The 26,318-nt window shown below is 40.4% G+C and overlaps 3 protein-coding genes and 2 long non-coding RNA genes across 12 annotated transcripts; 2 read left to right on the plus strand and 3 right to left on the minus strand.

Moving 5' to 3' along the window:
- Positions 1 to 1,700, minus strand: LOC147480236 (patatin-like protein 1). The gene is made up of 4 exons (XM_086576817.1): positions 1,446 to 1,700; positions 1,158 to 1,322; positions 563 to 865; positions 1 to 459 (listed from the first exon to the last, which is right to left on the minus strand). Exons 1-4 carry the CDS (start codon positions 1,551 to 1,553, stop codon positions 223 to 225), a joined length of 813 nt encoding a protein of 270 aa, XP_086432943.1. The 5' UTR covers positions 1,554 to 1,700; the 3' UTR covers positions 1 to 222.
- A 2,496-nt stretch (positions 1,701 to 4,196) lies between these two features.
- On the plus strand, positions 4,197 to 5,343 carry LOC147480237 (uncharacterized). The gene is made up of 2 exons (XR_015204231.1): positions 4,197 to 4,543; positions 4,956 to 5,343. It is a non-coding gene; the product is annotated as an uncharacterized LOC147480237 (long non-coding RNA).
- Positions 5,344 to 8,713: 3,370 nt separating this feature from the next.
- Positions 8,714 to 9,865, plus strand: LOC147480238 (uncharacterized). The gene is made up of 2 exons (XR_015204232.1): positions 8,714 to 9,000; positions 9,072 to 9,865. It is a non-coding gene; the product is annotated as an uncharacterized LOC147480238 (long non-coding RNA).
- Positions 9,866 to 13,933: 4,068 nt separating this feature from the next.
- LOC147480239 (uncharacterized) lies at positions 13,934 to 14,386 on the minus strand. The gene has a single exon (XM_086578594.1). The coding sequence runs from the start codon at positions 14,384 to 14,386 to the stop codon at positions 13,934 to 13,936; it is 453 nt and encodes a 150-aa protein (XP_086434720.1).
- A 7,027-nt stretch (positions 14,387 to 21,413) lies between these two features.
- LOC147480240 (ultraviolet-B receptor UVR8-like) lies at positions 21,414 to 25,583 on the minus strand. 8 transcript variants are annotated; one of them, XR_015206354.1, is made up of 8 exons: positions 24,146 to 24,757; positions 23,997 to 24,055; positions 23,240 to 23,413; positions 23,003 to 23,074; positions 22,711 to 22,781; positions 22,466 to 22,584; positions 21,807 to 21,892; positions 21,414 to 21,699 (listed from the first exon to the last, which is right to left on the minus strand). XR_015206354.1 is itself a non-coding variant. In XM_086580892.1 (8 exons), exons 5-8 carry the CDS (start codon positions 22,858 to 22,860, stop codon positions 21,653 to 21,655), a joined length of 402 nt encoding a protein of 133 aa, XP_086437018.1. In that variant the 5' UTR covers positions 22,861 to 23,074; positions 23,240 to 23,413; positions 23,997 to 24,055; positions 24,146 to 24,374; positions 25,357 to 25,583; the 3' UTR covers positions 21,414 to 21,652. The 8 variants fall into 8 exon arrangements, 5 of the variants coding, with proteins under 5 accessions (XP_086437018.1, XP_086437016.1, XP_086437019.1 ...); XM_086580892.1 differs by adding an exon at positions 25,357 to 25,583 and having other exon boundaries at positions 22,711 to 23,074; positions 24,146 to 24,374; XR_015206353.1 differs by having other exon boundaries at positions 21,414 to 21,892.
- Between the last annotated feature and the right edge of the window lie 735 nt (positions 25,584 to 26,318).

Here is a 26,318-nt window from a genome sequence, read left to right on the forward strand (position 1 = left end):
TTGTTTTTTTTTTTTTTTTTTTTGGAGTATGCCCAATCCCCGTCAATAATAGGACTCATATTGAAACGTGTACACGAGTTTTCCGGGAAGATAAGACCATGGTGGAAAAGAACGAAAACAAGTGCTGCAAAAAAGCCTTCAAAAGGCAACAAAGCTGATCTTTAGGCACCTGGAGCAACAGCAGCAACTTGAAATCAATGTTTTATTCATTCTGGCAGGCCATCAAGACACAAGTGGTTTTCCTTGTCGTTGCCTACGTTCATTACAAAGCTTCTTAGCAAATCGAGAGAGTTCTTCCTCATTGGTACCTTCCCCCTCAACCTCTTCTTGCTTTCCTGTCTCCAAATTCAACCTTGAAACTGGTTTCTTCAATAGATCATTTCCAATCCGAACCAAGTTTTGCAAATTTTCTTTTGTTGTAACATCAACTGATGAGGCATCCCCCGTCAATGTGTCGTCCTGTTTTAGTTTCCCAAAATTGTAACGAGCCAACAAATAATAATGTAATGTAATTGTGAATCATATGCATATATAAATGAATCTTTTATATAGAGAAACAGACCTGAATCCGGAGATAGTTTTTGTCACCATCCAGAGACTGGAAGATAATGGACGTAACAATGTCCACAATATCAGAGCTAGCATGGGTGAAACTATAAATCAATGGGTTTGAGCCACTATAGTACAACCATTGAATCACACCCCACTTGGCTGCTGCTGTTGCAGTGAATTTCTCTTCCAACTTAGGTGTTCCTGTGCCTAAAGAAATTACCAAGAACTTGCTACAATCCATTGGCTTGATTGGGTAAAATTCTGGGTTCGTCAGTTTAATTTCCTTTGAGATATGGGTCATGGCCAAGTGTGTCTGCATACATAATGTACATGACACTATAGTAAGTCACTAAGTCACGAAAACAGAATACATAGGAATAGCTAGCTGCTTACAAGCTACAAGTCCACCAATTTGGTAATTAATACTACCTTGGAGTCGGTTGTGATAGACATTTTGGTGATTTTAAATTTTTTTTTCTAGTCTTGTGATGAGGTTGTACTATATTGAAAATGTAGCTTTAGACCATTCTTCATATATGAAACCAATGTTAAGAAAGGATCAAGAGATGGCCGGAAATATGTTCAGTGATATGTTGACGACTTACAGGATTATTTGCAGCAACACCTCCATCAATTAGATCAAATCGTCGAGATTTTCCATCAGAGTTGTTTTTTGTTTCGAAGTAATGAGCTGGGAGATAAGTGGGAGCAGCCGAAGTGCTGATGCAGACGTCCGATAGCAAAAGGTTTCTCAACACGTCCACTCTAGCCTGCATGTGAACAATTGAAAATTCAAATGCAGTACTCATATATACATACATACATTAAGTAACCAGTACGATCAGTTCAAAGAATGTCGATACCTTAAATATATATACAAGACTTGGACATACCTCATGGGTAGTGAACATATGAGGCTGAAGAAGCTTGATATCAAATGCAGGAATTAGAACGTTTGTTAGGGTCTGGTTGAGCCTTGTTTCACCAAGAATCTCTTGCATTTTTGAGCGCAAATACTTACCATTATATTTAGGTCCAGCTATTGCTCCAAGCACCCTTGTTATCGTGCCGAAAATCCAGGCCTTGCTGTATTTTTTACCATAGAAATATTAAATCGAGTCAAATTTCAGAATCATAATTATACCCAGCCTTCAATGGGAATATATGAGCTCAACTCCACCTTATAGTGACTCCAATAAAGTCCACCATTAAATATTGGACTTACAAGATAAATTGGGGGATGATTTTTTTTTGTAGAGATGTTCTTTTTCCTAACAGAGAAGACCCGACAAAAAAAATCAGCACAATTGAATCAATTTAGCGTTGTCAAATAAAAGTTGTTTCGGAATTGAAAAAAATTGGGCCGTTGGATAAATCCATAACATTCTAAACAATTTTTGAAGAGGTTATACATCTTCAAATGTGATAATTTTTTTCGAGGATGATATTTATTGCGTAAGTAACATCTCCACCAAAAACCGTCTTCTATTTTAGGAGTGGAGTTTTTTTGGAGTCACTTTAAGTAGAGTTCATATAACCATACTACAAAATATCGCGATAAATATCGAGATTTCAGCAAAAAATACATAAATATTGCGATAAGTTTAGAGATATATACAACTACAAATGTCGGTGATATTTTAACGATATTTATGATATTTTCAATATTTTAGGATATATTGCGATATTTGGGGATATTTGGCGATATTTTGTTTAGATAACAATTTAATTTAATATTTATCATTATATTTCAAATAAATATAAATTATATATCGTGATATATCAAGAAATATCCACAATATTTGTCAATATTTTAGATATATCCACGATATTTGCATATCAAATAATGTAAAATGTCCTCAAAAAAGGGAATATATCCATAATACATATCAAAGAAATTAAATATCGATAAACACCCATATCTTGATATTTTGTACTATGCATATAACCATCCCCACTAAATAATTATTAAAACACGTATAATAATTTAGAAAATCAATTTCACTAACAATTAGTACTCTAATTTTCAATGTATGGTCTACAATCTACATCTTAAGAAGGACTAAATAGGACAGATATGATATTAAAATGTTACCAAAAAAAATAATAGCCATATATAAATAGAAATAAAGAAACTGCCACTCTCATGTGAGCTATGTAATTGATTACCCTAAAAAAAAAGTAAGCTATGTAATTTGGTTATAGACTCACTACTAGATCTCGGCTAAAAAACAATTCACAAATAGACAAAACTAATGAAGTAGAAAAAAACATGCCTGCTACGGCTTTTCTGGATTAGATTATAGGAGCAGTTGGGTTCATTTCTAAGGCTAAATCCAATAGTGCGGCAAAATACCAAATATTACGGAAATTTTGATCCAATGGTGCGTCAAAACGCTAACCCGCCAACCCACAACGCTATCGACATAAATTTACCTATATATAGCGTCAGTTTTAACGAGATAGCGTCAAGTCTACACGCCAATATGAGTAGTGAGTAGAAGAAATCTAAACCACACGCCACACTATGTGGCGGCTAGAATTTTTTTCCCCCCACACGCCTGTGACAATGGCGGCTGAAGAGTTTTTTTTTTTTTTTTTTTTTTTTCCCACACGCCTATGAGAATGGCGGCGGGAGAGTCCCCAAAAAAAAAATCCTATACACCTTAGATACTGGCGGTTGTGAAAAAAAATCATTGGCTTGGGAACGCTAACCCGCTAACTATATACACTATGCTATTGTGGTTTGGCGGGATGACGCACCAAACCATTGGACTTAGCCTAATTCACGCTACCTACCAAACTACTCTCTAAAACATATTATACACCTTAAATATATTGTTGAAAACATTGACAATTATTTATAAACCGATGAAGAAGAAACTCTTTTTCTCTTTATAAATTTTGGTAATTCAATTTATAAATTTTGATAATTTGAGATTGGATAGCCTAACAAAAAAAATAAATTGGAATTTTGGGTGAGCAGTGTTTCTTTTCTCACAGAGAGAGAAGTTGGAATTCTCACATGTTAGATAAGTATCCCATTTTCTCACATACACAAGCCATGAAGTGGAGTTGAGGACCACGTCTTTGTTTTGGATAATAATGCATTCATGCTGGAGGGCTGAGGTCAACCCAAGGCGTCTACTGACAAGTATTCAATAAGAATCTATTTTCAATCTATCTGATCCAACTTCCCTACCTAATTATGCATGTCAAGATTATCACACACACCATGGTTTGGTGCACCAAATCACAATAGAATAGTGGATGCAATTAGCGGGTTTGCATTTTTCAACCCAATGGTTTTTCTCCATATGCTATCAAAAAAACTTTATATTTGACAACTTCCTAGCCACCATCAGCATGATATTTTTTGACTAAATTAAATTCCCAACTCTCCATTTTGCCCCTCTCTCTTACCTCACTCTCTCTCATCCTCATGGATAGAAAAGTAAATTTGACAAAATTAGATTATTGAAAATCAATTATGTGGGGCCTTATTTTCTGCCCGCCATTGTCAGTGCGTATAGAGCATACCTAAAACTCGCTCTATATGTAAGTAAATTAATAGCAATAATGTTGACGGGTTGGTGTTTTGATGCACTATTAGATCACAAATTTCGTCATATTTGGTGGGATAACACACCATTGGACTTGGCCGTATGGTCTTGAGTACTTAGTACGGATTGGCTTTGCATGTAGTTATTGGCAAGGGAGACCCACAAGATATAAATTATATTGATGATAGATTAATTCCAACATCCCCACATCATCACATGGTGTGTCATTCATCCCATATTCAATCCTCTATAAATTAGGAGCACAGTACACATAAACTTCTCATCCTCTGAAGTGTCTGTTCTCTTCAACATTTCAAGAAAAATGTCTCATTTAAAAGCCTTTTTTGTTATGGGATTCCTCCTAACTGCTGTTCTTCTGGTTACTTCTTCTGAAGTAGTAGCAGCCGAGAGTCAAACTGCTGAAGCTAGTGAGTCTAATTATTATATATGTGATGTATTAATAAACCTAATTACCTTCTTTCTTGTACCTAGTTTTTGAAATTTCTATGATGTTAAAATATGTCTACGAGGAATGCTAGCAATAATCTAGTTGTGAGATACATATGTTTGCAAAACAGTAGTGACTCGAGTTGTGACACAGTAACACAGTACATACCATACCACACTGAAGGACAGTGCTTGAGGCCTATTAGCATTGCCTAGATCTTAGCATACCTGAAATGCCACCTTCTAGTAGTATATGTGGTAATGCCTAATTAAGTTATATGTTCATTCTCGTAATTTCATTACAGTACATACATTATCTCTTTAATATTTTATATTAATTAAGTAATGCATTAATCATTCTCATTAACAAGTCCTATGCTATTTTGTTGGCAGAGAACAAGGAGAGTTTTGAGGATGCTAAGTATGGTCGACACCACGGTGGAGGTGGTAAACACCACGGTGGAGGCGGTGGACACCGCGGTCGACATGGTTGATAAAACAGTGGAGGGGGTTGGTTACAACGGTGGAGGAGGCCGTGCGTGGTGGGTGCCGTTATGGTTGTTGCCGTTGTTGCAATTACGTTGTATCCGAAACCAAACCCCTAGAAACACTAATGTATGCATCCCTAGTTTTATATAAATAAACTCATGGTGTAGTGTATATACGCCGTGTTTGTACTCGAATAATAGCAGTTGCATTGAAAATATGTTGGTTTTGCTTTTACGGTTGTAAATACTTCCCGAAATATATAAATTTCAGTGTTGAATCGAAGGACATAAAATTATATGTAAAATATGCATGTTTTTTTGCTAATGTATTATATGTAAGAGTTCATGGTTGTTACAAAATATAAAAACATAGGGGACACACACAGCTGATGACACTACATAAGTGAGACATATCCTCTCATTTTCAATCGCCATTAAATAGATAGTGTCAAACTGTGCATTTCTATATGAGACAATGCAAAGCAAGCTTGGAACCACACTCCAATCATAGTTTCCTACTAGATTTTGGACCCGGGCATATGCCCGGATCTATTAAATATTTTGTGTACTGAAAAGACTTTACAAAATGTCTCACACAAATTTTCAAATCAGAATATATTTTTATCGAAAATAAACCGAAATACGTTAATGAGCAGCGATTATGGTGCATAAGTACTTGGAAACTAAGGGATCAAATTGAGATAGCCTATTCACTTTGTGGTTTAGGATATTAATCTGTAATTTTCAAATAGAATTATCTTAAACTCGATCTAGAGTTATAATAGTTTTCTTAGATTTATGGTGATTTAGCAGCAAATTTTCAAATCATAATATATTTTTATTGAAAATAAACCGAAATATATTAATGAGCAGCAATTATGGTGCATAAGTATTTGGAAACTAAGGTTAAGGGATCAAATTGAGATAGCCTCTTCACTTTGTGGTTTTGAATATTAATCCGTAATTTTCAAATAGAATTATCTTAAACTCGATCTAGCTTATATAATAGTTTTATTAGATTTATGGTAATTTAGCGGTAAATCATCACCGTTTGGCTTACGTATTAATGTGTATAAATCACTAAAATAGATTGATTGTTTCTATATACTCAAAGAATACACTACTCCTACTTGAAAAGATTTATCACATGAACGTGTCCTACGAACGGGTGTTGTTATATTAAATTATTCTAAAAAATATTAGCAACTATGCATAGTTATGAGATATAAAAATTATATTAATTACTCATTTAAATTTCTTGCACCACTCTCTATAAAAAGAAAACATCAAACCTTGATAAAACTCATCGACTTCTTTTTATTATTAAGTTTAATAATAGAAGTTTGATTGAAGTTTTGTGAGAATGCTTAATGTGACGAAGATAATATTGAAATTACTTGAATAACAAGGTATTCCCAATCACAATAAAAGAATTATGATAAACACTACTTAAAATGTAAAACTATATTTGTCAAGACATTTATTCCCCCTACATATTGAAGCTACTTGAATAGCAAGGTGTTGTGTGTCACTCTAACCTTCACTCTTTCCTATTTTCTCTAGATCCTCCTCTAGCCTCTCTCTTTGTGTTCGCCTCTCTTCTTTTCTCTTTCACGTACTGTTCCTTTTATACTCCCCCTCCCCCCATCTCATTCGTCCACCTGTTCCTTCATCTCTCGCTCTCCCTTCTTCCACGTGTAGGGTTTATTCCTTGCCCTACCCAACCGCGGTCTGATACTGTACACATGAGTTTTCCGCATATTTTGCCTCGGGCCCAGAAGGTTAGTTATCCCATATTCCGCTGTAGTCCCTTCATAGTGTGCATCGGGTCGCTTTACCCCTGGCCCCTTTCCCTACTAGTAACCACTGCTACAGATGCCCCTACTCGACACCGCAGCCACTCGTTGGCTCGAGGTCGAGAATACTGTCCTCCACACCTTCACAGTACCTAGCCGCCCCTTTTTCTAACTCACCATCGATCAGCGTGCGTTGTAGTGATCACCCATCACGCGCGTCTTTTCGCTGCCCCTTCGTATTCCGAGCCCCCACGTGTCACTCATCTGCTGGTCTGCTCGCCGACTCCTCGATTTCTCCCCCTAAGGATTTTACCCTTTTGCCCCTCTTCTATTTAAAGCCCCGCGTTCATTCTTTCTTCTCCCTTCATCCCACTTTGTTTTCTTTCCTCTCTCTTTTTTCTTGCTCCAGTGTCTCCCCCTCTTTCTTTGCTCTCCGATTTTCCTTGCCTCTCCGGTGGTTGCTCCGGCCTCTCCTTCCTATACTAGGAGGCAGATTCAGGTTTGTCCTCTCCTCTTTTTTGTTGATTTAGAGTTTATTTCTACATTCTCTTCTCTTTTGAACAACTATTCATATTTTCCCCTTTTTCAAAACTGTTCCTCTTATTCTTTCGATGTCGGTGTCTGCATCTGGGGCCTCCTCATCTTCCCGATCCATGGAGGTGGCCTCCCCACCTCCGGTGATATCGGTAGCAGTCCCATCCACCTCTGGAAGGGTGCTTCTCCCCCTGCCACCCCTTCCTCGCAGTCACAGACCTAATCTGACTGCGATTAGGGCTGCCTATGGAATCCCTATTGACATCACCATAAATCACGTGTCCTCTATCACTCACTATCCGCACCTGGTACCCCGGAGACCGGGGTCTCTTGTAGTCATTGTTGGTCAGATAGTTGTTGGGCTGTGGCTTCCTCTTACCTTGTTGGACGTTGAGGTGTGTAATCACTTCAACATCCCTCCCTGCCAAGGTATCGGCAACTTCTGGCAGCTGATGTACGCCGCAAACTATTACAATAGATCCGGTGACCCCAAATTGACCTACCGTGATATAGTCTCCCAATACTTCCTCAAAACCAGTACCGAAGACGTAAGTGTGGACTATCAATCCTTTTGTGTCTGCCCTCAAAAGCAATCTTTTGTAATCCGCGTCACCAGCTCTGATAAACAGTGGCATCACTATCCACTGTACGTATCCGGGAATTTCTTGCCTGCGGACCTACCCTCCGGGCTGACACTTAACCACCTCGCCTTCCTGTCCAGTGGTGAGTTTCCCAACGGCCTATGTCTTTTCTTGCCTCCGATCCGCGCTACTAATGTTCTTCTGTTTGTACTTTTTTGCAAGTTGGCGATCTGACTCCAAATTGCGTATATACTCAGGAACCATCTGTCCCATTTTTGCAAGGCTTCGCAGCCTAGGCCCCGCTCAAGCAGAACTTTTAAACATCCACCCACCCCACCACCGGCACTCCTTTGCTTGAAACTCCCCTACTCCAACACATCCGAGGCCTCTATGCTCCTTTTTACCGTCCACCGCCTCTTAAGGAACGAAGACCCCGAGCTTCTCCTCCTCTCAAGAAACGTTCCCGTCCACACTCTCACCGCCGCCAACCCAACCGAGATTATTCACCCTCCTCTGATGCCCCAGTATCCCTCTTCCCCCTTCGGCTCCAGAACCTTTGCCTTCCTTTAGATCTATCTCCACATGGAAAGACCAATACTCCCCTCCACTCTCTCCCTCCGTAGATATGGACCTTTCAAAGATGAAGTTGTTTGATAGTGATGATGATGAAGTGATGGAAGTTTCTCCCTCTGCGGTGATCGCTCTTGCTGATGGGCCGCCCAGTAAGCGACATAGGACCGTGGTGTCTGAGGAAACAGCTCCCATCACTCGGACAGTGGAAGATGAAGCCTCTTCTGCCCATGTCCATCGTCCGGGCAAAGAGACTGCTCTCACCACCGGCCCAGATAACACCCCCGCTGAGTTTGCCCCTACTTTCAAGGTGTGCCACCACAAAGTCAACATCGCTGACTCGGCTCTAGAGAATCCCGCGGTGGCCTCCTCCATCTTCTACGGCTCACATCTGCCAAAGGACCTAGCCTATGCCGAAGGGGGCGCCTTTAAACATAATTGCACCTCCCTGTATACCAATTGGGAGAAGGTACCCTCTCTTAACTCTGCTTCTGTTATCTCATTTTTCATTTCTGACTTAGTTGTTCTTTTTGTACTTAGGTGAGTCTTGACATATCATTCATGATCCGCAGTCTACTCAGTGCTCGGTCCAGTGGACTCCCTGGATAAAGAGGTAAGCGGTCCTGACAGCTTAAGAGCTACTTGCTCCCGACTCCAGCAAGAACTCGAAACCGCAGACCTAGCGAAAACCCAGGCCCAAGATGAACTGAGGACCGCGGAGAACAACCACCGGTATACATGGATTGATCAGCTAACGCGGCAGGCTAGCAACTTACCTCCCTCCGCCCGGCGACATCGGACAAACTGCGCCCTTTTAGATCAACATAAGGCGGACATGGCCGCCCTTCAGACCCATTTTAGGTCATTAGCTGATAAGAGGGTGGCCAAAAAGATTCAGGAAGAGTACGCTCGGCTTCTCAAGGAGGGTCGTCTCCTTTCGGAGGAGCCGCTAACCATTGTTGAGGACCCCGCAGAGATGCATACTGAAGATACTTCTCGGTCTACGGGACCGACCAAAGTGGAGGAGCCTGCTAGAGAGGCTGCGGAAGACATCGTCCCTGAGGCCGCTGACACTCCTGCGGAAGACATTGATGCCGAGGACCCTACTAATACCTCTCTGGAGACCCCCTTGGACACCCTCTGAACTAGTCATTGTGAACTTTTCCCCCCGACTATGTGTGCTCTCAGTTTGAGTGTTGAGTGTCTCTTGTAATTCTAGTTTTCCTCCTCTCAGCAGGAGTTCTGATGTTTTATGTGACATTGCTATTGATGTATAACTGATATTGTGGGCGTTTTCTTTCCCTATGCTATGTTTAAATGTGCTCTTTGTTGTCTCTGGTCTTGTGCAACTACCTGTGGCTCCATTTTGGAATCTGTTTACTCTTTCACTCTCCGAATATTGACTTCCTGCAATGCTTTATTTCGTAATTTGATATGCTTTTTCTTTCCTGGCATGCCCCTTAGACTAACTCTTTCTCTTGAGTACTGCCCCGACTGTCTCTCTGAGGTGGGGAGCCTACTGGGGCATCACCTTGCCCCTAAGTTTGATTCGGTCGTGGCGTCCGCGAAGGGCTCCTTCCCCCCTCCCCTCCTCCCCCGCTGTCTCTATAAGGTTGATGAGCTTGTAGGGGCGCCACATTGCCCCTAAGTTTGATTCAGACGTGATGTCCGCGAAGGGCTCCTCCCCCCCGCTGTCTCTCTGAGACTGATGAGCCTGTAGGGGTGCCGCCTTGCCCCTAAGTTTGATTCGGACGTGATGTCCACGAAGGGCTCCTCCCCCCCGCTGTCTCTCTGAGGCTGATGAGCCTGTAGGGGCACCACCTTGCCCCTAAGTTTGACTGGTCTTTGTTAATTCATCATATTCATTTCCCAAAAGTGTCATTTTTATTATATATGTGCAAATAGCCCAAGTCTTTTGCCCCGGACTGGTAGTACATTCAAACATAATTTTTTTTTTCAATATTCTTACATTCCAAGGTCTCTCTATCAGCTTTCCTTCCATGGTCTGCAGTTTATACGTGTCAGCCCCTCCGACTTCCACTACAATATAGGGCCCTTCCCAATTATGCCCCAGCTTTCCGTCATTTGCTTTCTTAGTGCTTGGAGTCACCCTTTGAAGCACCCAATCTCCCACTTGAAATTTCTGCGACTTCAATCGCTTGTTGTACTGTCTTTGTAGGCGTCGAGGATATTCCTCTAGTCTGATGCGCGCAGTGTCCCTCCTCTCCTCTGCCAAGTTCAAGTCTCTAGCCAGTATACCCCAGTTCAAACCCTTTTCCACGGCCATGGTGCGGGTCGTGGATGCCACCATCTCTAATGGAATCACGGCCTCTATGCCGTATGCCAATGAGAACGGGGTCTCTCTGGTTGAAGTCCGCGGTGTAGTTCAATAGGCCCAAAGTACCTTGCTCAACTCGTCGGCCCACGCCCCTTTTCTATCCTCTAACTTTCTCTTGAAATTGTTCATTATGGTCTTATTAGATGATTTAGCCTGTCCATTCCCCTCGGGGTTGTAAGGAGCAGAGAACCCCTGTTTCACATGGTACATCTGCAAGAACTCTTTCACTTTCGATCCCGTGAATTGTGTTCCATTATCTGCTATGATGGAGTGAGGTAACCCGAACCGGCATATGATGTTTTCCCATAGAAACTTAACCACCTGCTCCTCCTCAACCTGCTGCAGTGCCACCGCCTCTATCCATTTGGTAAAATAATCTGTGGCGGCGAGCATGAACCTTCTTTTCCCACTGGCCATAGGCAATGGACCCACGATGTCCATAGCCTACATAGAAAATGGCCACGGACTAGACACGTTGTGCAGTGGCTCCGCTGGAGCAAATATTAACTGGGAGAACCTCTGACATTTTCCGCACCTCTTCGCAAACTCTACTGCATCCCTTTTCATATGAGGCTAGAAATACCCTTGTGTCAGCAACCGATGAGCTGTTGTCCTTCCCGCGGAGTGACTTCCACAGTCCCCGACATGCAACTCTACCTACACCTCCTGCACCCGGGCTGGCCCCAGACATCTCAACAGCGGTCCGTCGAAATTCTTTTTGTACATCTCCCCCTCTATCAACGTGTACCTCCGTGAAGTCTGCTCCCATCTTCTCCTTTCTTTGGGATCATTCACCTCCCCTCCTGGTAGAAAGTGCTTGATGGGGTTCATCCATCCTTCAATATCCTCCGCAGTCTGGTGCACCTCGTCCCCCTTTTCAATACTTGGTTTCTCCAGCCTCCTTACTCTTATGGTTCTTTCTTCTGACCCGGGTATCGCAGCCGCGACGTAAGCTAGGGCGTTGGCATGCCTGTTCTCACCGCGACCTAGATGTATGAACCTGATCCTTTTAAACTTTGCCGCTTTCTCGTGTACTACCTCCAAATACCTCGACATTCGGTCGCACCTAGCCATGAACCCCCCCCCCCCCCATTTGCCTGACACACCACCAAATTTGAGTCTGAGTACACCGTCAACTCGCTCACCCCCAGATCTTCTGCCATCCCTAACCCTGCTAACACTGCTTCGTATTCTGACTCATTATTGGTTGCCGCGAACCCTAATTTCATAGACAACTCGATCATGTCGTTATCCGGCGTAACCACTACAGCGCCAACCCCGCTGCATGTATCAGTGGCCGATCCGTCCACGAACACTCTCCACCCATTCCTCTTATCCCATAGATCTAGCAAATCTGGCTCACTCTCGCATTCAGGTTCCATAACCATCTCCTCTCCCCACGTAGGATCCTCTGCTGGGAACTCTGCCAAAAACTAGGCCCGGCCTGTGCCTTTTCCGCAGTCTTTATTTGATATTGTACTTCATAAGCACTTAGCATCACGGCCCATTTCAACATCCTTCCAAATTTTTCTGTTTTCAGTGCTTGCTTTAGAGGCAGATTTGTCACTACCACCACCGAATGTGTCTTAAAGTAAGGTTTCAACTTCAGTGTCAAAAATATCAATGCCAAAGCGTATTTATCCACTCTACTGTACCTTGTTTCTGCATTCAACAAGGTTTTACTCTGGAAGTACACTGGTTTTTCTACTTTGTCAACCACACGGACGAGGACCGAGCTGACCGCGTACTCAGTAACCCCCAAGTAGAAGTATAACTTCTCTCCTAGTTTTGGTCGAGACAGCAAGGGCGCTTTGCCCAAATACCCTTTCAATTCTTGGAAGGCCTCTTCGCATTCGGTCGTCCAAACGAAATCCGGAGTCTTCCATAGCAGCCTATAAAGCGGTCTACATTTATCTGAGGATTTCAAAATGAATCCATTCAATGTCGCGACTCTCCCAGCCAGCCACTGCACTTCCTTAACATTCTAAGGTGAAGGCATCTCCATTCCCGATGAGTCACAATGTATACCAAGAATTTGTGGTCACCCCAAAGGAGGTGCGGGTTGGCTTTTTATTCCAGGATGCGCAAGGCCCAAAATTTCGATAATGTATACCAAGAATTTCGAGATATATATCGGGATATCTGGTCACCCAAAGGATATCTTGCGATATATCACCGGATATTTAGGTTGTATCCGGCGGGATTTGCTAAAACTCAACCGATATAAATTATCTCCCTCGATTATCCCTATATGAAATTGCTCTTCCTCGGTGGATATATAATTTTCTCTACCATGTCATCGGATATGTATATCTCAATTCCTTTTGCTCTTCCTCCGACATAATCTTGTCATCTATGTAACATTCCTTTTTTCTCTCGATTTTTTTTCCTCTCTAGAAAGTGGCCTCAGCATTTTTCAAACCAAATGGCATCATTGTATAACAATAGGTACCTTCTTCCACTATGAATGCCGTTTTCTCCTGATCGGGTCCATACATTGCGACCTGGTTGTACCCCATGGACGCATCCATGAAGGAGAATACCTTGAACCCCGCCGTCTTGTCCACTAGCTCGTCCACCCGCGGCATAGGATAATTATCTTTAGGGCACACCACATTGACATCTGTGAAGTCGACGCACATGCGGACTTTACCATTCTCTTTTGGTACCTCGACAATATTTGATAACCACTCCGCGAACTCAACTTCCTGTATTATCCCAACTTCCCTCAACCTTGCAACCTCCTGCGAATTCCTTCTACATACTTCAGCCTAACGCCTCTCATCTTTTGCCTCACCGGTTTTACGTCCTCTTTAATGTGTAAGCGATGGCATGCGAAATCTGGGTCTAGTCCGGTGATGTCTTCGATTGTCCACGCAAAGACATCTTTATTTTCAGATAGAAACATTATCAGCTTATTTTTCCACTCTTCCGGCAAACTAGACCCTTTTGATGTAAACTTCTCTTCCTCTCCTATCCCCACATTCACTATCTCGATCTCATCCAGAGTCTTTGGTACCGCCGTCGGCTCCCTTTCCCCCTCGGCAACGGCACACTGTAATTGCTATGTCTGCCTCTTCCTTGGGTTCGGGGTCTCTTCTTCCTTGCCTCGGATCATCCTCTTCACCGTCCCTTGATGACTATTCCTGGCCATCACCTGATCTCCGCGAACCTCGTACATTCCTGCTGGAGTAGGGAATTGGATCACCTGGTAGTAGGTGGAAGGCACTGCCTTTATCTCGTGAATCCACCGCCTTCCCAGAATGGCATTATACTGCGACCCGGCGTCCACCACTTTGAATCGAGAGAACACTGTCAACGGACCAGTTGTTACGGGGAGCAAGAGTTCTCCCAAAGGCTCAGTCATGCTCCCACTGAACTCGTACAAATTTGTCTGTGATGGTCTCAACTGTTTCCTGTCAATCTTCATCTCCTCCATTGTCCTTCGGAACAACAAGTCCACTGCGCTGCCACAATCAACCAACACTCTTTTCACTATGTAATTGCCCATTGCCATGGTGATTACCAGTGTATCTTCATGCGGGGAGTCAACCGCTTTAAGTCTGTGTTAGTAAACCTAATGCTTCCCCATTCAGTTGTTGATCGTGGGGGCGGGTCGCGACTGTCCTGATGTTTCATTAACTTGTTGTATGCTCGCAGTTCGCCTGATTCTATCTCGGTGAGCATTATGACTCAAAGTCTCCCCGCTAAAGATGACGTTGATAGTCCCCAGTATCCTCCCTTGGTTGGGCTCTTGCTCCTTTTTCCCTTTCCCCGTTGTAAACTCCTTAAGCAAACCCTTCCCTATCATTCGCTGTACCAGCCACTTAAGCGCGTAGCATTCATTCGTCTTATGGTTCTGTACCTGATGGTAGGCACAATAAGGCTTTCATGGTATCTCGTCCGGTTTGTTTCGTGGACCCTCATATCCCGGCACATTCCAAATCAGCGGCAATATTTCACTCAACGGTCGATTCACTGGTGTCTGCTCTGTTTCCTGATATGGTTTCCTTTCTCTATATTCTTTTTTGCCCTCGCTTCTCTCCCTTTCAAGCTGCAAATAGTATCCCCGATTCCCACCGCTTCCTTTGTTTGATGCCTCAGACCTTCCGCGGTCTTCGCTCCTCTCTAATGACAACACGGCTTTGCTTGGCCTTTTCGTCTCTTTCTGCATAGTGTCTTCATATCTAATATATTTCTCCACCCTTGGGTACAGCTCTTGTAACGTCGCGATCTCATTTTTGGCCACGAACTCGTGTACCCTGGTCCCGGGTCGCAATCCCCTCTCAAATGCAATCACTGCAGTTCTTTCATCCAAGTTTTCCACTTTTAGTGTTTCCGCCTTGAATCTGCATAAGAATTCCCTTACTAACTTCGCGGTCCTCTGTCTTACATTGAACGGGGCCGCGATATCCACTACCCGCTTTTTCTGGTGTATGAAGTGGTCCACGAACGCTTGCTCCAACTCTTGAAAGTTGTTTATGCTCTTGGACGGCAGTCTGTAATACCAGTCCGAAGCTCCCCCCTTCAAACTTGCTGGAAACATCATGCATCGCAGTCCATCATACCTAGGTTCTTGCCATAACGACATCTGTTGTCAGAAGTGGTGGATATGGTCCGCCGGATCTCCTGTACCATCATACTTCTCAAATCGGGACTGGTTGAACCATTTCGGCACCTCAGCCTTCCAGATCGCATCAGCAAGTGGATTGCGGTTCAACCCCGCCACCACCTGGTTCGCCGCCCCACCAATGCTCTTAGCTTGCTCTAGATTTGCTTTCAAGTCACTTGCTATCATTTCCCTCACCTGCTCCCTTGTGAGCCCAGGTACCACGTCGTCCGTGAAGTTGGGCCTCCTCTCTTCCTCTCCCTCTGACTCAGGTGCCCCTCTCTCTAACTCTTCTAGGGTCTCTTTCCCCCTTCGCAGTCCATCATTCTCCTCCCTCAACCTTGCTATCTCTTCATGCAACAGTCTTGTTCCTTCTAACACCGACGCGGTGGTGTCCTCTCCGCCTTGCTCTTCCCTATCGTTCCTCACCGATTCCCCATCCTCCTCTGCAACCGCCACCTTCCTCGGCCTCCCTACTCCTCTCTTTACTTTTGTGACCATTTCTTCAGTATCCAAGCTCTCGTCCCCACAGATGGCACCAAATGTTGTGTGTCACTCTAACCCTCACTCTTTCCTCTTTTCTCTAGATCCTCCTATAGCCTCTCTCTTTGTGTTCGCCTCCCTTCTTTTCTCTTTCACTGTTCCTTTTATATTCCCCCTCCCCTTATCTCATCCGTCCACCTGTTCCTTCATCTCCCGCTCTCCCTTCTTCCATGTGTAGGGTTTATTCCTTGCCCTACCCGACCGCGGTCTGATACTGTACACATGAGTTTTCCGCATATCTTGCCTCGGGCCAGAAGGTTAGTTATCCCATATTCCGCGGTAGTCTCTTCATAGCGTGGATCGGGTCGCTCTACCCCTGGCCCCCCTTCCCTACTAGTAACCACAGCTACATAAGGTATTCCCAATCACAATAAAAGAATTATGATAAATACTACTTAAAATGCAAAACTATATTTGTCGAGACATTTATTCCCCCTACATGTAATACACATATGTTTTAGGGTTATTAGTTTAATGCATTTGCATTAAGTTTCTGATTTCCCATTAATTATTCTTTGAGATTAGTTTAATGTAGTACATTACATCCAATTTCCAATTTCTCATTAATTATTCTTTGAGATTAATTCAATGTAGTTCCATCAAGTTTCTGATTTCCTGTTAATTATTATTTGAGGTTAGTTCAGTGCAATTGCATTCACTTTATGATTTCCCGTTAGTTATTCATTAATGTTAATTATGTACAGTTGCATCCAGTTTTCGATGTTTTGTTAATTAGTCTTTGAGATTAATTCATTGTATTTGCATCCAGATTCCAATTTTCCGTTAATTACTCTTTGAGGTTAGTTCAATACATCTGCATCCAGTTTTTGATTTCCCGTTAATTGTTTTTCTAGGTTAGTTCGATAGTTTACAATTTCTATACAGTTTGCATACATGTAAGAGTTTGTTTTTATAAACTCGCTTTCATTTTGGGTTCCTAATTACTTGTAATTACCATGTGAGAAGGCTAAAACAGTAGACATTTATGCTTTGAGGTCAGTGCGCTACAGTTACATTAGACTTTCGATTTCTAGTTAACTATTATTTTTTGAGGTTATTTCAATGCATTTGCATCCAATTTCTAATTTTCCGTTAGTTAATCTCTGATTTTAGTTTAATGCAGTTGCATCCAGTTTTTGGTTTTACGTTAATTATTTTTTTAGGTTAGTTCAATGCAGTTGTATCCAATTTCCGATTTTATGTTAATTGTTCTTTGAGGTTAGTTCAATGCATTTTCATCAAGTTTTCAATTTCCCGTTAATTATTTTTTGAGGTTAGTTCAATGCAGTTACATCAAATTTATAATTTCCCGTTAATTATTCATTTAGGTTAGTTCAGTGCAGTTTCATCCATTTTTCAATGTTTCGTTAATTAGTCTTTGAGATTGGTTCATTGCATTTGGATCCAGTTTCCGATTTTCCGTTAATAACTCTTTAAGGTTAGTTCAATACATATGCATCTAGTTTTTTTATTATTTATGCTTTGAGGTTAGTTTGATGCAATTATATCCGGTTTCTGATTTCCCGTTAACTATTCTTTGAGGTTTTTTCAATGCATTTGCATTTAGTTTCCGATTTCCCACCAATTATTCTATGAGGTTAGTTCAATGCAGTTGCATTCGGTTTTTTATTTTCTGTTAATTAATTTTTGAGTTTAGCATCAAGTTTCCGGTTTTCCATTAATTATTATTTGAGGTTTGTTTGATGTATTTGCATACCGTTTCCGATTTTCCGTTAAATATTTTTCAAGGATTTGCATCCAATTTCTAATTTCCCGTCAGTTATTCTCTGACGTTAGTTTAATGCAATTGCATCTAGTTTATGATTTCTAGTTAATTACTCTTTTAGTTTAGTTTATTGCATTTGCATAAAGTTTTCGATTTCCCGTTAATTACTATTTGAGCTCAGTTATGTATTTGAATCCAGTTTCCGATTTCTTTTTAATTATCCAATGTGGTGTGTAATACCAACTTCTACTGATCCATCTGTAGTGTCCCTGCAAACATGACATAAAAAGTAAATTATGCTTGATTTATTATGTGGGATCATCAAAGATTATCTCGTTCCCGATTTTCCATTAATTATTCATTAAATTATGCATGACTCACTATGTGGAATCTTCAAAGATTATCTACGAACAGGTTTTGTTATATTAATTATTCTGAAAAATATTTGCAAATATACATATCTATTATATATTAATTAATATTATATTGATAACTCAACCAAATTTCTTATAACGTGAAAACCTCACTCTCCATTAAAAAAAAACTCGCCTTTGATAAAACCCTTCAACTTCATTTTGTTGTTTAATAAAAGAAGTTTGATTGAAGTTTAAAACAATAATTAATCGAAAATTTGCCGCTAAATCACCATAAATTTAAGAAAATTGTTATATAAGCTAGATTGAGTTTAAGATAATTCTATTTGAAAATTACGGATTAATATCCTAAACCACAAAGTGAAAAGGCTATCTCAATTTGATATCTTAGTTTCCAAGTACTTATGTATCATAATCACTGCTCATTAACGTATTTCGGTTTATTTTCAATAAAAATATATTTTGATTCAAAAATTTGCCGCTAAATCACCATAAATCTAATAAAATTATTATACAAGCTAGACCGAATATTATGGATTAATATCCACAGCTCTTGTGTGGCAAACACAATACTAACCAAAATGGCTTCCAATTTTCTATGTCAACTTTCAATAAATATAATAGATATATTAATAATATTAAATATAAAATACATAAACTATTATAGATTTCGGGCCGGGCCATTATCGGATCGGACATAGGTATGTCCAGACCTAGCCCAATAATCTTATCGGGATAAATTTAAAGTCTAAGTCCTTATCTTATCGGTTCGGATTCAATCGGGTTTCGGGCTTGTCCCGGCCCATTGACAGCCCTAGTTCCCAAGTACTTATGAATCATAATCGTTGCTCGATCATTAACGTATTTCGGTTTATTTTCAATAAAAATATATTCTGATTCGAAAATTTGTGTGAAACATTTTGTAAAGCCTTTTCAGCACACAAAATATTTAATAGATCCCGGGGTATCAAAATAGAAGCGGGACGTTTCTTGAAGAAACATAACAAAAGTGAGACGTTACTTAAAGTAACGTTTTAATCTATTAATCTCTCAAATGTTAGTCCGACAAACGTCCGTCCTTTAAAATACACTTCACTCATTTTGCCCCATTGGAAACTACCTAGGGTGTATATTTTGCTTCAATATATCATATAAGAGTGGGGGTGGGGGTGGGGGTGGGGGGGGGGAAGAGGGATGAGCCTATGTGGAAGTGTAAAATTACACCCCCATTAGAGATGCCCTAAGCAAAGGTTGAGGATTCAAGTGTGGGCATCATTGCATGTTATATTATTTGAGCCATTCATCTAGGTGTTTGATCACGAGAAGGATGACAAATACTAAAAGTTGTGCATATTATTCAATATATATTCAACAACCTTGCCCTTCCCATTTTCCACGTTCTTTCTTTATTATGCACGTTTGTACGTTTTTTGGTTGCAGACTTGCAGTGTCAAGTCTTCTTCAAAAGGATACGATTTTCCAACCCTATTGTAGGCGTTTTATCAGATGTCTCAGTGGCCGACTTAAACCCTCAAATACTTTCAAAGTCAAGCTGTGCTATGACTGATCTTATATTTACATCAGGTAGGATGATGTAGGAGTAATACAGAGTTATCTCTCGAACACTCTAAAATAATCGATTTCTAACTGAGAATTGATAAAAATTGATCTTTAACCAAAAATCGATCAAATAAATTGAATATAAACAAGAAATGTCTTTTACAAACCCTAACATAGCCTTAAATAGGCGTCCAAACACTTAAACAAACAATGACTAAAAGACTCTTAAAGTCCACCGATTAAAACCCTTCGAAAATAAAAGACCTAACTAAAAATAGTCCAAAGGCATGCGCCCCCTCTGATAGGTTTGAACCAAGGGTGTGCACCCCTTTATTCCCTATCATTCTCCCCGTCTTGGAGGACATTCGCGTCCTCGACAGAAGATGAACAGCAAAACAGACTGAAGTCGTCCTCGAACTTTGCCACGATATTAACTAATTTGCATAACTTTATGAAAACAACTCGTTGTCACAATGTGCACATACAAATATCTTCTGAAAAGAAAGCATAGATTTTTCGCCATTAATAAATCTGCAAAGATGCCAAAGAGCGGATCTGCGAAACTTTCAAACAAACGCACCAAACCAACACAACCAGATCTTTCCTCCAAATTAGACAAACTCGGATCCATAAAACACAAAATAGATATTTCTTCATCGTCAAGATAAACATCATAAACTGGTGGTAAATCCCAATCGATAAACTCCTTTTGATCACTAACTGGATAATACATCTCCTCGTCAACAGACTCCTCATCAAACATAGGGGTTAAATCCCAATCAACAAAACTTAATTTTTTCTCAACTTCAAAAATAAAAATTGAATTTTTTTCAACCACATCAACAAAGTTCGAAGTTTTAGAACTTTTTACCTTCAATGCATCTTCCACTGCTGGTGTCTGACGCTCGTAAGATTGGTCAAACTGCCGAGTAAAGGCGGCGACCCGGCGGGTTAGTGATGCTACTTGCCTAGAAAGTTCGGCCATTCGTGCACGGTCATACATATCCAGTTCGAAGCTGAATCTGATACCAACTGATGCAGGGCGTGGTGGAGAAACTTAAACTTTTCAATCGAATCAATTGAACGTCACAATTAACGTTACCTGGAACTCGATGAACTTCCTTCGAATCAATTGAAATTCACAAAGAACTTGCTTGAAAATCGAAAGGCATCCAAGACTTGATGATTATACTAATATAATACCAAGATATGAAAAATAAACAAGAGAAAACACTTCTCTAAACAAATTTTCATTAATCAATAAGCTCTTGGTTAAAGATCAACTTTTATCAATTCTCAGTTAGAGATCGATTATTTTAGAGTGTTTGAGAGCTAACGCTGCATTACTCCTACATCATAGGACTTACTAACCAAGGCCACAGGCATACCTAAGTTGGTGATAAATGACTAGTCTGTTTCTGTTCGACGGGAATGGCGCGGCTATTTCTTAGTATTCAGTAAATGCAAGTTGAAATAGCTCATGAAACGGTGGAAGGATAGGTGTTTTGAGCGAAACCGAATATATTACTGTGTTTGCTTTGAAGTTTTTTCAGGAAAAAAGAGTTCATCCATAAAAAATTAACCAGAGAAGGAACAAATCCTGGTTAGCTTCTGCCTATCACATCCATTCATAAGATCGAGATGAATTGGACAATAAAATACGCAGCTCGGACCAGAATCAGAAATTCCAACCTTTGCCATAGAACCTTTTTTTTTTTTATAAAAAAGCATATGTTTGAAAATTGAATCCATTTAGAGGCATAACAGTAAGCATACATGTCCAAAAGGTTACATGGATTTACAATGGCAGATATAATGCAAACTCTCAACTTGGTAGTGCTGCATTTCATCCACAACTAAGAGAAGAGTGGAGGTGTCAAAAGGGAGCTGATATCTTCAAGAACTCTAGGCATCTAGACGCGAATCCGCTTGACATCATTCTCTGGGACACTTAAATCATTGCCCTTACCTTTAACTGGAACACTTGCTTGCCCAGGAACAGGTGTCTGCCCTTCGAGCTGCACACAGAATTCGAGTTCATATTGTTTCCTTTGTTCAGTTTGCATAAGCTCGCGGCCAAAAGCTAAATCCAAACCAGGTTTTGTTATCACTAATCACAGCCCACCTGATAAAGATTGGACTTTCGATGATTCTATCTGTTGGCAACCAGATCCATCCACGCTCAATGCGTCTATCATTCCCGGAATGTTTCTACAGTTCCAAAAGTAAAATAAAATTATATAGTATTGGTTTGAGCTTCTTACTGTTCTTAGGTTAAACAGAACTTCAGACTCAATAAACGGCTATAAAGGATCTCAGTATCAGTCAGGTAGACTGGTCGCGTGTTACAACGATAAGAGCTGAACAAAACTTAGGAATGCTGTCCAATTCATATGATTGCAAGAATTAAGCCTTCTAATATCAATCTCTTGTAATTACTTGATGTGAGTAGGTTATTGGAATTTCATGGTAGCAATGCATGAAAGCAAAAGAAGCATAGTGTGGAACTTCTCCACTGTAAACGAAAGAAGTTTGAAAGAGAACTCGGAAAAACATGACCACTTGCATAATGCACTAAATTACTATCGCATTTCAGTCCATGCTTTCTAGACACTGTTTTTCGCAACAAGGGAGTTGAGAAAATAGTTAGAAATCTATTCACAGAGCAGCTGTTCCAAAGGTACAATGATAACTGGTACAACACACATCAAAGTACATGTGCCTCTACACTTCCAAAATAATCAGAGTCTATTTTAAAATAGGCTGGGTTGAAAATGAAATTACTGGTCGATGGAACTTCCGTCACCAAGCTGGCCATTTGTACCCCTACCCCAAGAAAATATGTTCTTCCTTTCTGTAGCAGCAAGTGTGTGTCTCCATCCACAAGAGATCTGCACTATTCTCTGCAAGTGGACCAAATATTATTGACAAAACACATCTTTATGCAAAAGAGTAACTAAGAATAGAAAGATTCTTCTCTCAATTATGCAATTGAAACTGTCCTAGAAAATCCAGGGTAAAGGGCATGCCTGCTCATGTGGAAATTTAACCTGCACTGGAGAGCAGTGATCAACATTATGACCAGTACCAACCTTCCAAACTGTTATGAAAAAAGGGATAAAAATTACAAGCATGAAATGGCCAGAGCTAGATTTAATTTGAGCAAGCTGGTGTAACATAAAGAAATCAAATCTAGTTCCAATTTGATTATACTAAAAACTAAAACCTTTGATAAGCAGTTCATGTATCAGCTGACTTTTGACAAATTTTTTGGTTATAGCAGTACAAGGAAGGAATATAAAAGAATTAAGTGAAACTATCCTTGTTCCAACCCCATCCATATAGTTTCCCATCAGATGTGACTGCCATAGTATGTCTCCAACCACCTGACACCTGAAACATGTGGCTAAGCGAGTTGGTTAAAACTCTTTTTTATTTCTAGTGTCCACGTCATCATTTTGATCCTGTGAATCTATAATATTCTTGGAAGTGAAAAAGGTTTGAGCAAAAATGATAAGTTAAAACTTCAAAGAATAGAGGAAGAGTAGAAGAGTTGACCTCAGATATGAAATAATGGCGCAGGGCATCCAACTGATGAGGAATGAGGTGGTCTTCAAAGTCCCCATGTCCTAACTGCCCATATTTGCTCCATCCGTAAGTGTATATAACCACTGAAGAGGAAACACATATTGTATGTCTCCATCCACATGCAACAAGAACCATCTTCTGTCCCTGATATTGAAAAAAAAAAAAATGGTACAGTTAGCAATAGAACAAGCAAGATGTAGGGATCCACATGCACAATAGTGAATGTAGATACACTGCTCAAATATTGCAAGATGGAGAATAAGCCATGTATTATGATAAGTAAGGATATTTGAGGCAAATATCAAGTAAGCTGGATTGCTTCTAAAAAAAATAAATTGTGAAGAAATTAATTTTCAAATAAGTAAGGAGATGGACTCAGACAATGCAGGTTTTCCAATTCAAATTTCAACATAATAGCCTCATCTGTACAATAACTTACGACTTCATTGTGAATAGTAGTGAACTTAAAACATTAATTAGATAAACATGATTCACATGTCAATGTCTGATACATGGCTTATTCTCCATCTTGGCACAGAACAATAAACCATCACTGGTCAAATTATTTGCCAATCTACAAGTTGGATTTTCTTGGCTCAGGCGATTCTTTAAATTAAGCAGGAATAGTTTCCCCTTAATTTGCATTCAGCTACTCATTTCTTTGGGCTCTACAGTGTGACATTTCCATAAGCCAAAAGGATAGACAAACAGCCATTACAGTCAGTACCCTTTCAACGTAATCAAGAACCCGTGAATCCTTCATGGCATCAGTAGCAGTCTTGAGGCCTGCGAACCCAGCATATTAGAATAGGAAACAGGGAAATGAAGTAGTCAAGCAAATTAATATAAGGTTCAAAATATGACTAACAGACTAACCAACTTAAACTTCTTCAGGGCTATCTTGCACTCAGTTTATGCTGGAGCCAGAGGAAGAAGCTGATATACCCCTCCTGGGTACTTGCAAGAAATCTGGATCAGCCGTAGCAGCAGCAGCAGAAGCACCTGGAACCATCATCACCAGCAGCAGCAGCAGCAACAACAACAATCCACTGCACTACCAGTCACACCATACACACCACCAGTCCACTGCCTACCAGTCACACCACTGCACACCAGTCCACACACACTAGTCATTACACCACCTGCCACCACCAGCACGCACTCACCACATTACCACCACACACTCACACACACAACACCATAAATTTACACTCACCACACTACCACCACCAGCACACACTCACCACACCACCAGCACACAGCGAAGATGCCTCCACACATCACCTTTTTGCCTCTTTTCTTAGTGACAATGAAAACTTACTTTACCCTCCCTACCTGTTGTATTCTCGAGATCATACTAAACCATTGCCTAGCATTCTCTGATATACCTTGTACTCTAAAGATCGAGTTTTAGTGTTTGGGTCCAAAAGTTGGCTGTGTAAGGGACATTTGTCCTTTAATGTAAAGAACTTAAAACTTCTTAAACGAATCCTTTGCACTAAATTGAAACTTCATAATCGTTGATTCGTCGCCCTAATAATGTTTTTATCAATCTGTTGAAGATGAAATAAAGTGACAACAACCGGTCAAATCTCACATGAGTTGAAGGCCTATGGCCATTCAATGGCAGTGAGCACCTTATGTTTGTCAGCGATGCCAAAGTTCCGAACTAGATTGGTTTCAACTTTCAAGCGAAAGAATTCAGCCTTATATAGTTTCTCATCTCTAGATTTCAGCACATTATACAAGTACTGGTTGTAAAATATCTCCAGCTTCAGTTTTCCATGTATTGAAGATTTGTAGTACAATCCACTCAATCCAGATGAATGGTCTGATTACTGATTGACTAGCAACTCACAAAACATTGCATATTAATAAGGATAAGAAAACAACCACCTAGACATGAAGTATCAATCAATTGTACAATGACTAGAATCAATAAAATTATTTCTTTTATTTCTTTCTGAATTCAGAGAGTTGATGAACAAGAATAACCAATTCTTAAAACAATTTACACAATTAAGGGATTAACGATTAACAAGAGTTCTACAAACAAAACGTCTAAACAGAGATAAAGAACCACATACTAGTAGCAATACTCCATTCACACTACGAAGGTTGCTTGCATTTGCCAACTTCTAAGTAGCCTAGCACTCAAGAACAGCAACTCGGGCAACGAAGCAATCCGTTTTCATTGCAATCCAAGCATCTCGTCAACTGCCCGTCTTCCTCGAGAAACACCTTTCGACTTCCACTACAACTCGAACATGGAACAAACCTTGCATCACCACAGTTTCCACAAACAAAACCAGGCTCCAGTAAAAAAGAGCTGCTTTTTTTTTTTTTTGGGTCGGGCTCTTTTTTTTTGTGGCAAATCCACTTATTTCGGTGGCAAATTTGTGTACAAATTTGTCGTGGTAAAATTTTTAAAAATCGATATCCCCCAAATAATAAATTTTTTGCCACCAAAATCATGGCAAACGACAACTTAAGCAAAAAAAATTTGTCATGACTCAAAAACACATCTGTTTGGTGGTGGCAAACAAGTGAATAGTCATTTATTTGCATTTTGTATGACAAATGGGGCTATCAAACACAGCCTAAATTCGGAAACACATGGATCCGAATTCGAAAAAATTGGGTGTAACATTGACTTTTGTATTAACCCTACTGGGCCGTAAGCATGTAACATTGACTTTTGTATTAAAGTAGATTAGGTAGATAGGATTAGCAAAAAGTTTACTTCCTATATATCGAGGAAAAGTTTACTCAAGGCTATCACAAGATGTGCTATTTCTATCTGTTTCGCAATCACCAATCAGTTACCCTTTAGGAAATAAAATAAAATAGAAAAACTCTATATTCATCATTACAGCATTGGTTTTTTTGTTAATACTTTAAAACCAATTAATATGAAGCAATACGGAATGCAGCAAAAAATTTGCAATGCTTCTTTTTTACTGTTGTTTAGCTAAAGTAGTTTAAAAAGGAAAACGAAAAATTGCACAAGCTGGCATCTGCTCTTTAGTGAAACTTGGCAAAGTAGTGC

This window comes from Coptis chinensis, chromosome 8 (assembly GCF_015680905.1).
Source record: "Coptis chinensis isolate HL-2020 chromosome 8, ASM1568090v1, whole genome shotgun sequence".
NCBI lineage: Eukaryota > Viridiplantae > Streptophyta > Magnoliopsida > Ranunculales > Ranunculaceae > Coptis > Coptis chinensis.

What these genes read in the sequence shown, in the direction of transcription:
- LOC147480236 (XM_086576817.1), bottom strand. Translation starts at nt 1,553, where the DNA reads ATGCAAGAGATTCTTGGTGAAACAAGGCTCAACCAGACCCTAACAAAC. An exon ending in GTGTTGCTGCAAATAATCCT is followed by an intron (nt 866 to 1,157) that starts GTAAGTCGTCAA and finishes TTATGTATGCAG; the next exon opens with ACACACTTGGCCATGACCCA. An exon ending in AAAACTATCTCCGGATTCAG is followed by an intron (nt 460 to 562) that starts GTCTGTTTCTCT and finishes AAACTAAAACAG; the next exon opens with GACGACACATTGACGGGGGA.
- LOC147480239 (XM_086578594.1), bottom strand. Translation starts at nt 14,386, where the DNA reads ATGGCAATGGGCAATTACATAGTGAAAAGAGTGTTGGTTGATTGTGGC.
- LOC147480240 (XM_086580893.1), bottom strand. Translation starts at nt 22,860, where the DNA reads ATGTTACACCAGCTTGCTCAAATTAAATCTAGCTCTGGCCATTTCATG. An exon ending in GACGGAAGTTCCATCGACCA is followed by an intron (nt 21,893 to 22,465) that starts GTAATTTCATTT and finishes TTGGAACTGTAG; the next exon opens with AAACATTCCGGGAATGATAG. An exon ending in GAAAGTCCAATCTTTATCAG is followed by an intron (nt 21,700 to 21,806) that starts GTGGGCTGTGAT and finishes TTCTGTGTGCAG; the next exon opens with CTCGAAGGGCAGACACCTGT.